The sequence below is a fragment of the Salmo salar genome, chromosome 13 (assembly GCF_965601325.2).
Source record: "Salmo salar chromosome 13, fSalSal1, whole genome shotgun sequence".
NCBI lineage: Eukaryota > Metazoa > Chordata > Actinopteri > Salmoniformes > Salmonidae > Salmo > Salmo salar.
The window spans coordinates 25,555,364-25,567,003 of record NC_138303.1 but is presented as its reverse complement, the minus strand read 5'-3'; the positions used below and the strand labels follow the sequence as shown (position 1 = coordinate 25,567,003).

General features: G+C 40.8%; 1 protein-coding gene across 1 annotated transcript; it reads left to right on the top strand.

Annotated features, from left to right (window-relative positions):
- The first annotated feature begins 1,214 nt into the window (after nucleotides 1-1,214).
- On the top strand, nucleotides 1,215-9,640 carry LOC106566750 (dual specificity protein phosphatase 7). Its single transcript, XM_014135106.3, has 3 exons — nucleotides 1,215-1,933; nucleotides 2,552-2,980; nucleotides 7,005-9,640. Exons 1-3 carry the CDS (start codon nucleotides 1,567-1,569, stop codon nucleotides 7,313-7,315), a joined length of 1,107 nt encoding a protein of 368 aa, XP_013990581.1. The 5' UTR covers nucleotides 1,215-1,566; the 3' UTR covers nucleotides 7,316-9,640.
- The last annotated feature ends 2,000 nt before the right edge of the window (nucleotides 9,641-11,640 follow it).

Genomic DNA, 11,640 nt, shown 5'->3' with positions numbered 1-11,640 from the left:
AAATCTTTCTGATTGAGAGGGGTCAAATACTTATTTCCCTCATTTAAAATGCAAATCAATTTATAACATTTTTGACATGCGTTTTTCTAGAATTTTTTTGTTGTTATTCTGTCTCTCACTGTTCAAATAAACCTACCATTAAAATTATAGACCGATCATTTCTTTGTCAGTGGGCAAACGTACAAAATCAGCAGGGGATCAAATACTTTTTTCCCTCACTGTAACATTCACTCCACTATGGCTCTGTTCACAGATGATGAATCCCATAATGACGGGGTAAAATCAGAGGTTGGGGACTGGGTGGGTATAGGCTATGTTCGAGGGAGAGCGAGAGGAAGGAACATCCGCACACAGCATACTGCACACAGATAATTGGGTGGAATTCTATTAAAAATGATCAAAGGAAAGCCGCCAATTTTGGGGATTTTTCCCCCACCAACAACCCCTTTTCAGAACACGCATGGGTCACACTTTATTTGGATATTCCCATATAGATGATCTACAGATGGTTATACTATCAACAAACTATATGTTGATAAGCAACTGCTTACTAAGTTAGGTTTAGAATAAGCATAGGGGTTATGGTTAGGATCAGGGCTAAGGTTAGGGGGTTTAGGCTTAGTGGATAGTTAGTTGAAATGTTGTTGACAGTTATCGAACATTTACAGAACATCTACAAAACATCTACTTGGGACTATCCAAATAGTGTTACCCCAGTATGCCATGCTATGAGACTGGAGAGGATGAGGTTCAATGGTGTTACAGGATGATATCATCTCAAATATTGTGTTTTGGCCAGCATCCACATAAAAAGGTCAATAGGCTAACCTGTGGTCCTCAGTGTTTATTATCATATGCAAATATTTACATTGATATGACCACACATGACCAAGAATAAAAACTATCACTGCATTCAAATAAGAAAAGAGCAGGTAGTGGGCTGCAATTAATTATGTTACATAGCCTACATATTAAACATAATTAACGAGTGAAAAAAAAAACTGTTTTGATCATTCAAAGATTGATAGAATAATGCATTTTCTGTATACCTAATTTAATAATAAAATAACATTAAAATAATAATAAAATTATAATACACTTTCAAATAGGTTATTTATTACACAGTAGTAGCCTAGAGGAGGGATTACAAACCACATTTTGCAAACTCCATCTACGTCTTTAAATCCTGAAGCAAGCACCTCCCTCTCTTGAGTTGCTCCACTGTCAAGTACATTTCCTCTGCATCGGAATGGCAAAGGGAGACCGTGCTCCAAGCAGTGCGACTGTCAGTGTCGAATAGTTCGTGTTAATGTCTGGTGTTATTATTGCATAGGAACAAATGCAGGAGTTGCTTACCTGGGCGTGTATATGTGGCTAGAGGGAAATCAACGCTCCCGCTCAAACCGGTCATTTGATACATTTTTTTTTAAACATTTGAGCTTTGATGCTTGAGTTTACATGTTCCAGTGTTTCTCCTCGAAATAGTCATTCGTCGCTTGGTGTACAATGTAGCGTCATTTGTGTATTAGCCTACCTGCATGAATGTAACATGATATTTAGTTCGATATGACTAATGTGACTGAAAGTAAAAGCGTAGAATGGCTCCAACTCGAGTTGGAATCCGGGGGAAGTTCGCTGCTTTTGTTGGACTGCCGATCGCACGAGCTTTACGAATCATCCCACATAGAAACGGCGATCAATTTGGCAATTCCAGCATTGATGCTGCGAAGGTTTAAGAAGGGCAACATACCCATCCGAACTATCATACCGAACCACGATGACAAGGAGAAATTCGTTAGACGTTGCAATACAGATACAGTGATTCTGTACGATGAGTGCACTGTGGACTGGCAGGATGGGGCCACTGGCTCGGTTCTGGGACTACTTCTTCAGAAACTATGGGACGACGGATGTAAAGCATATTACCTGGAAGGCAAGTTCCATTTTTGCCATGATATTGTTTTTCAATAGGATATGTAGATTATTCCCTGTCTAACTTTCCGTGCACTGTATATAAAGTAGGGTTAAAATATATTTTAGACAAACAACTCAAATCAATCAATTTTAATTATATAGATAGTATTTACAATACAGCATAGTTTTGAAGGTAGCCCACATCTTTTGTCTCTCAAACTTTGAGAAGTAGTGTGACTGAGAATCTTAATTAAAATTCCAAAATGGCTACGCCATGTTTTGCTACTGTTGGAAAAGGGCATGCATTTCATGAATGTTCTGCTGTGAAGGAAATAACTATTGCCCATACAGTTTTCAGTAATGGTATAGATGGCATACAATTGTTATTGAGTCAGTCCTATTCACATGTTATTAACATGTTATTCATAGTAAACAAAACGTAGTACACAGCCTATTACTTAATTTGATCACTTGTCAGTTATTATATTTAAACTCTAACGAATAATATTTGACCCCAATCTCTGTTCTGTTGTTACAGTTTTAATAATAATAATAATAATATTAATATAATGCTTGGCTGAGATACACAGGACAACACATACACAATTTTATAACTCCTTGGTTATTTTGATCTCAGGGGGATTTGGGAAGTTTCAGACCGAGTACCCAGAGCACTGTGAAACCCTCCTGGACAGCTCCTGTCCCAGCTCCTCTCCCCCGCTCTCTGTCCTAGGCTTCGGAAGTCTCCGGATCAGTTCCGACCTCTCAGATGGTGAATCGGACCGTGAGCCGAGCAGCGCCACCGAGTCGGAGGAGAGCCCCCTTCCCAACATCCAACCTGCCTTCCCAGTCCAGATCCTCCCCTTCCTTTACCTGGGCTGTGCCAAAGACTCCACCAACCTGGACGTGCTGGGCCAGTACAACATCAAGTACATCCTGAACGTCACACCCAACCTCCCCAACATGTTTGAACATGACGGCCTCTTTACGTACAAGCAGATCCCCATCTCGGACCACTGGAGTCAGAACTTGTCCCAGTTCTTTCCAGAGGCCATATCCTTCATCGGTGAGTAGCTGACTTACTGTGTGGGGGAGAACATGATAGATCACATTGTGTTCCAAAAAGTACTATATGTGGAGAACAAAGCCTGTAGCAAATGACACACGGGCATACCTAGTATATGATACACTTCTGTGAATTACAGTGAGAAAGAGGAAGTTGTTTGCTGTCCACCTAATGTTCTTGTTGTATTTTAGTCATATTTGTATTATGATTTGAATCATTGTTACCGTGAAGTTCCTGGTATTCCCAGTGGTATTGCTCATCACTGAAACCCCCTTGTGTGATGAAGCTATGGCTTTTACTTTTATTTTCACATCTGGTTACAAATGTCACAAGTCAACATAACTGTCTATTGGTGTCTTAATAATTTTTTTTCTCTCTATAAAAAAAAATATATATATTGGTCCATCCACCACCTCCTCTCTTCGGCTATGTATTAGTCAAAAAGAGAGCTGGACTGAAGTCCCTTGCTCGGCACAAGGGACAGTACCTGTGCTACTGATGAACTTCCTGGATCATTGTTAGTGTCTGTTATTTAAGGATGGAAAACAAGTCTTTAAAAAAAACTTACAGCAGGGATCATCAACTAGATTCAGCTGCGAGGTGATTTGTTTATTGAGCAGGCCAGAACATGATTGCAAATCATTTGTAGTCTACAAATAGACTGCAATTTGCCCAAACCTTGCTTACGTTTGTATACGGTCACATACAATGCCTTCAGAAAGTATTCACACCCCTTGACTTTTTCCTCATTTTGTTGTGTTACAGCCTGAATTTAAAATTAATTGAATTGAGGCCTACAGACAATACCCCATATTGTCAAAGTGGAATTATGTTTTTCTAAATTTGTACTAATTAATTAAAAGCTGAAATGCCTTGAGTCAATATGTATTCAACCCCTTTGTTATAGCAAGCCTAAATATGTTCAGGAGTAAAAATGTTCTTCACAAGTCATAATAAGATGCATGGGCTCACTCTGTGCAATGATAGTGTTTAACATGACTTTTGAATGACTACCTCATCTCTGTATCCCACACATAGAATTATCTGTAAGGCCCCTCAGTCAAGCAGTGAATTTCAAACACTGATTCAACCACAAAGACCAGGAAGGTTTTCCAATGCCTCACAAAGAAGGGCCCCAATTTTTTTAAGCAGATACTGAATATCCCTTTGAGCATGGTGAAGTTGGTAATGACACTTTTCATGGTGTATCAATACACACTGTCACTACAAAGATACAGGCGTCCTTCCTAACTCAGTTGCCGGAGAGGAAGGAAACCTCTCAGGTATTTCACCATGAGGCCAATGGTGACTTTACAGATTTTAATGGCTGTGATAGGAGAAGACTGAGGATGGATCAACAACATTGTTGTTACTCCACATTACTAATGAAAAGAAGGAAGTCTGTACAGAATAAAAATATTCCAAAACATGCATCTTGTTTGCAACAAGGCTCTAAAGTAATACTGTAAAAAATGTGGCAAAGCAATTCAATTTTATTTTCCTGAATATAAAGTGTTATGTTGGGGCAAATCCAAACAACACATTACTGAGTACCACACTCCGTATTTTCAAGCATAGTGGGGGCTGCATCATGTTATGGGTATGCTTGCTTGCAATTGTTAATGGGTATGCTTGCTTGTAATCATTAAGGACTGGGGAGTTTTCAGGATAAAAAATAAACAGAATGTAGCAAAGCACAGGCAAAATTCTAGAGGAAAACCTTGTTGAGTTTGCTTTCCACCAGACACTGGTGTCACGACTTCTACCGAAGTCGATGCCTCTCCTTGTACGGCCGGTGCTCGGCGGTCGACATCACCAGTCTTCTACCATCATTGATCAATTTTTCATTTTCCATTGGTTTTGTCTTGTCTTCCTACACAACTGGTTCCAATCCCATTCATTACATGTTGTGTATTTAACCCTCTGTTTCCCCTCATGCACTTGTCAGAGATTGTTTGTTGTTATGCTCGTGATATTCGATTGGTGCGCGACGGGTTTTTGTACCCACGTTTATTTTATTATGTACTTTGGTTTTGGAGGTTTTGTTTTACGTTATTAAACTACTCCATTTATACCAAGTTTTATTCTCCTGCGCCTGACTTCCCTGCCACCTACACACACGGCATGACAACTGGGAAATTAATTCACCTTTCAGCAGGACAATAACCTAAAACACAAGGCCAAATCTACACTGGAGTTGCTTACTAAAAAGACAGTGAATGTTCCTGAGTGACCGAGTTACAGTTTTGACTTAAATCTATTTGAAAATCTATGGCAAGACCTGAAAATGGTTGTCTAGCAATGATCAACAACCAATTTGACAGAGCTCTTACCAAAAGATTCACATCTGTAATTGCTGCCGAAGGTACTTTTACTAAGTATTTACTCAGGGGTATGAATACTTTCATTTTTAATACATTTGCAACATTATGGGGTATTGTGTGTAGATGGGTGAGGGAAAAAAATCTTATTTCATCCAATATGAATGCAGGCTGTTACACAACAAAATGTGGAATAAGTCAAGGGGTATGAATACTTGCTGAAGGTATAACGTAAACTCACTCACTTTTGTACATCGCCTTGGTCCGCACAATTGACCTTATTTTAGCGCCCCAAATACGTAATACTTCCAGATCAACTGTAATGTCAATACCATTGTAAAGCACAATTTCTCCCTTTTCCAACAAAATCAATGACGAGACCTCCACGCTGCCCGTTTCTGCATGATTCAAGAAGGCAATGTGTTCCGTCGGGTCTTTTTAAAAATGGCGGGTGGGGAAGCGAAAATAATGCGTGGTAGTGAGAAGGAGAGATGTCGTGTGGGAAAACGGCTTTTTTTCACTCGATCTGTCCAACTTATAAAATGTAAATAAAACACTATAAAGAGTTTATATAATGTGTCATTACATACATATTTGAAGGTTTGTGGCGAATTTGAATCGGGTTTTTAGGGCGGTGCTAAAGTGATCTTCAGAAGTAAACATTGTCTTTTGAGAGTCATGATCGCTTGCAGTGACGACGCAAAAAAATGACTAGGTATCCCTCCTTACCTCCGTCACTGTCCATTGCTTTTTTTTAAATGATGAGAGAAGTGCTACACCTGGTGGAGAGAGATTGTAAGACAGAAATAGTTGCTTTACGCGTGCTGTACGTTACGGCATGACACGTCACGATGTAACGGAGGGTCCGTTTTTAAAAAACTTTTCTCCAATACTATAGAGCCATTACCATGTCGATCAACGCTTCAATAGAAACGTAGTTCACACCCCAGATTTTGAATTCAACACAGTTGCTACAGTCCCATTCGTTTTCTTTGCAGCCTCGTTTCAATGTCGCGTTTGCGCACATTTGTACGGAATGGGGGGAGTTTACATTATCTCTTTATTATGCATGGAAATACTTTGGAGCAGATTTCCAAAATTGAACTTGGAGCTGATTTGCTGGTGTTTTTAGTCTTTTGTGTCCCACCAAAATGTAAATAATAATTACTTTTTTTGGCTCAGAAAACTTGGGAGGGCCAAGTTGGGAAACCCTAACTTACAGAAACCCACAACAGCACCGGAAACCTTCTAGGTTATGTATGTTTGTACTAGTGGTGTTTCCAGGCTTGTTGTGCACTAGTTTGTTGATGGGGTTAGAGGTAGAGGAAGGAAACATGGCTTCCACGCTCTATGGCTGCCTGAGTTTGGTTATCAGGTCATGAGTCTTACTCTGATGTATCCTGGTTGTGGTGGAGTCCAGGGCGTTTCACCCTGCTGGGATTAACTCACTATAAATGATATTTCCTTTGACAAATGGAGATGTCATTCAACAAAGATAAAGGTCTACTTACTGTCTCCCTTGATCCTCATGAGAAAACAATAAGAAGCAGGCCTACATGTTAGCTATTGTGTGTTGAGCCTTATGAATACACTATCAAGCCCTTAGACCCCACGCCCTGAGAGTCTGAAGTCTATGTGTGATCTGATCATAAAACCAGTCTTATTTGACTCATATTGACCTTCTTCCTCACTTGTACACGTAGATGAGGCTCGGTCCAAGCAGTGTGGCGTCCTGGTACACTGTCTGGCTGGTATCAGCCGCTCTGTGACCGTTACCGTGGCCTACTTGATGCAGAGGCTCAACCTATCCCTCAATGACGCCTATGACTTTGTCAAGAGGAAGAAGTCCAACATCTCCCCCAACTTCAACTTCATGGGCCAGCTGCTGGACTTCGAGAGGACACTGGGGCTGCACAGCCCGTGTGACAACCGCTCCTCATCCAATGAGCAGCTCTACTTCACCACGCCGACCAATCACAACGTGTTCCAGTTGGACACTCTGGGGTCGACGTGAGGAGACGGAGAAGGCAGGGTTTGGCGGCCATGTTGCTTCATCAGTGTCAACATGGTCTTTTGTAGGCTGTCAGGAAAAGGAAAAGACTCCTGGAACTGCAGCTGGTAGAGAGAGACTGAGGAGGCTCACCTGTCATGCAAGTGATTTAAGTATGGATTTTTATAGGCCACGGTGCTCCCCAGTATGCTTAAAAAAAGTACATACTTTGTTTGGTCCACGCTCTGATGCCTTATTGTCAATAATAGTGAATTATGGTATGGTTATTGCAGGAAATGTCATTATTATGAGCTAACTCTAAGATGATTTAACTGTTATTTCATATTCTCCAGCTGTGATGGGGATGTGTCAGTTGTTTTCCTAACAGATGTGGCTAATGCATTGGTCTGAAGGGAGAGGTTGGCCATGGAGAATGTGGATCTATGTTTTCTGGGACCAAACAGAGATTTTTTTGAATGGTACTTTTGCTGAGGAGATGGGGCTACTTTAAGTTGGCCTTGAATGGCTGTAACGTTCCTGTTGATGACTAACGTTCCTGTTGATGGCTGTAACGTTCCTGTTAATGACTGTAACGTTCCTGTTGATGGCTGTAACGTTCCTGTTAATGACTGTAACGTTCCTGTTGATGGCTGTAACGTTCCTGTTAATGACTGTAACGTTCCTGTTGATGACTGTAATGTTCCTGTTGATGACTGTAACGTTCCTGTTGATGACTAATGTTCCTGTTGATGGCTGTAACGTTCCTGTTAATGACTGTAACGTTCCTGTTGATGACTGTAACGTTCCTGTTGATGACTAACGTTCCTGTTGATGACTGTAATGTTCCTGTTGATGACTGTAACGTTCCTGTTGATGACTAATGTTCCTGTTGATGGCTGTAACGTTCCTGTTAATGACTGTAACGTTCCTGTTGATGACTGTAACGTTCCTGTTGATGACTAACGTTCCTGTTGATGGCTGTAACGTTCCTGTTAATGACTGTAACGTTCCTGTTAATGACTGTAACGTTCCTGTTAATGGCTGTAACGTTCCTGTTGATGGCTGTAACGTTCCTGTTGATGACTGTAACGTTCCTGTTGATGGCTGTAACGTTCCTGTTGATGGCTGTAACGTTCCTGTTGATGACTGTAACGTTCCTGTTGATGGCTGTAACGTTCCTGTTGATGACTGTAACATTCCTATTGATGACTGTAACATTACTGTTGATGACTGTAACATTCCTATTGATGACTGTAACGTTCCTTTTGATGACTAATGTTCCTGTGGATGACTAACATTCCTATTGATGACTGTAACGTTCCTATTGATGACAGTAACGTTCCTATTGATGACAGTAACGTTCCTATTGATGACTGTTCTAAACGTCTTCATTTGCAGCTCTCTCTCTTAACATCAGAATGGAGTGATCTTGGGAAACAGTAGTTGACAAGTGCTATGTTATTTTCCCTACTTTGCTGTCATCTTCAGAGTAAACATTTGATCATGTAGGAATGCAATACAGTATGTCAGAGCATTACCGTTTTACCTTTGTTGAATTGAGACAGGTCACCCTCTGCAAAATGTTAAAGATGAAACACCTATAGTTTTGTTTTGCAAAGCTCTTGTAAATTGTAATAATTATAATAGCATTGCATTGTCTGCATGTAATCAAGTTGAATTTCTGTTCTGTACCTCTTCTGCCTGTTGTTCCTGTGTCCTTTATCATACCTTCTAAGTTAACATAACACTTAACTGTCTTTAACCAAGGACCTGGGTATAGTATAGGATTGTCATATGCCATGCTTGAAATTCATGACTTGTAGTTATGACCCATAATGGACATCTGAACCTTGTTTATTAAGTCATGGATAAGTCATGTATAGACACAATCTTCAGCTTGCAGCTACTCTTCCTTTAGCAGAACCATGTTAAGGGAAACATGCAGTGCAGTTTTGATCCGTTCTGTTTTTGCCAGTAATGTTTCGGAACGAGTCGGCTCAAAGTTGAATGTTTTAGTGAATGAGAGAGAGGGAATGAAATGAAACCAGTGAAGATGATGCTAGATGTGTTCTTACCTCACGGAGAGACATTTTCAGGGATTTTATATAACATATCTGTATTTTGTTACAGCCTCTGAAATACATCAAAGGGGTGTGTTTATTTGGTATGTGTTTGTAAAATATGTACATAAGATTCGCTTGGTAACGGGGGACCTTTTCTCTGAATCATGAAGGATGTGAAGTTAAATTGACCCAATTACAGTATGTATAGTGTATGTAAAACTAAGTGTACAAGACATTTATGTACAAGTTTATACAACAAATATATTGTATATTTTTTACCTTTAAATGTGCTATGTATTCTTGTGTTATTATTACTGTCTTATTGTTATTCAGGTCTACTGCCGTGCCAAAGCTTAGGCTACTTTCAGTCAACACTCAATGACTCAACATCCATAATGAAGAATATCAAGTCCAGTGCAGAGTCAGCAAGGTGCTTTATTTCAGTAGGCTGTGGGATAGCCACTGTCTGTCTGTGTTGTGTTGGGTTGTGTAGCACAAGGCCCAAGGCTGTAGGTGTGGTGAGATATTCACTCTCTGTCCACGCTGATGCCTGGCTTCCTGTCTGTTGTGGCCATGCAGGACGTCGGATGCAGAGATGGACGGGTCTCTGAAACCACAACACAGTCACTTCCCCTCCCCAGTCAGTCACTCTGCTTGGAGAGAAGAGGAAGATGAGACAGCATAGAGCTGGAATATGTGCATTTCGTGACAATTAAGGCCCATTCTACTTGATGACTAATATCCTTACGAAGAATAACTTTTTTTTAATGGATGTTGAGCTGGTGTCTCATTCTCAGACTGAGCGTTTCAGTGTTTGTTGGGTAAATTCAGTAATTTCCTGTTTTTCTCATATCCAAAAGCAGCTTTGTCTCATTTGAAAAAAGGAAATGAAAGCTTGCCACTACATCCTCGGTTCCTGTTGGACATTTTGGGAGGGTGATGTGGGGGTCTTGTATCCCACTAGCTAAAGCCCATTGAGAGTAGGGGTTAGGATATCCATGAAATATTTTGAGAATAGAATGTTCTCAGAGTATGAAATAATAGATATGTAGACAATAGCGCACACAGAAACTCACATCTCATAAGAACATATTGAGTAGCATACTTAACTTGATGTTAATTATTGGCAATAATGATGTCCCCTTTTCATAGAAATATCCCTACCTCAGGGGTTTCATTACCAATGACCTATGATTAGCCTGAGACTAGCCCTCTACAAGCCTCAGGTCCTCCAAACCCTGGCCTGATGCACTTGTTTTAGCAGATTTCTACATTCCTCCCACTTCTGACCTGTGCCAAAACAGACATGATTCTCAGGCAATGTAATCCCTCTATCTAAGAAGAACCGGTTATGAAATGAGGCTTCCAATAATCGTAGCCCTGAGCTAAGCTGAAGAAAATGAAGTGTGAAGAGTCGTGTAGAGGACTGCTGCAGGGCTTACTTACATTACAGTATAGCCTACTCATGAACTAATGACAGCAGAGTATCAGAGCTTACTATGAATGTGGTTTTAAAATGGAGTAGGCTAGGCATGGGTTGTTTCTTGTCCAGTTCCATCTTCGTAGTGGAGTGCTAAAAAGTTCTTAAAATAACTAAATGAAAGAACATTAGTTTCTTTCAAGTTTATTCCCCAATGTCAAGACAAAAATCTCCTTCTCCCCCACCACTGTCTTTCTTTGAAAGAAGCACAACAGCGCAAGACCAGACATGCCTAGCAACACCTTGCAGTTACAACAATAAAACTCCCGGTGTCTGGGTTTCCCAGCATGACTGAACCTGGCTGGCTGCATACCTGGAGGGAAACACCTGTGATTATGTCTCAGAGCCACCCACCCACTGCTAGGGCTAGGCCAGGCAGAGGCCATGGTTTCCTACCTGCAGTCCCGGCCTGCCAAGGCGGCCTTGCGTGCCAGATAAAAGAGCAGAGACGTCTGACGCTCTGGGCTGTTAATGGGACAGACAATGTAGGCTCAATAGACTGGCCAATGAGGCTTAGGTCTGAGGCACATCCGGAGTGATATAATGATGATTGAGATAGCTCCCACGGCAACGTAATACTGCAAGGGGATAAGGGGAAGTACCCTGCCCTGATCAAGAAGAATAGTGGGGCAAAAAATGAGTTTTCCCCCTTCCAAGTTTGAGGTGATAGAATCTCCCTACAGCAAAACATTCAGTGTTAATTAGTAGATACTATAACACTTCCTATGTGGAAATTCCCAGACCTTTGATGTGTAAAAGGTATGCCTCCTTTATAGAATCACATACCACCTTATCTTTAGAGGCAG

Excerpts from the sequence above, each read along its gene's own strand:
- LOC106566750 (XM_014135106.3), top strand. The coding sequence starts at position 1,567 with ATGACTAATGTGACTGAAAGTAAAAGCGTAGAATGGCTCCAACTCGAG. Across the intron at positions 1,934-2,551 it reads TAAAGCATATTACCTGGAAG|GGGGATTTGGGAAGTTTCAG; the intron begins GCAAGTTCCATT and ends TTTTGATCTCAG. Across the intron at positions 2,981-7,004 it reads AGAGGCCATATCCTTCATCG|ATGAGGCTCGGTCCAAGCAG; the intron begins GTGAGTAGCTGA and ends TTGTACACGTAG.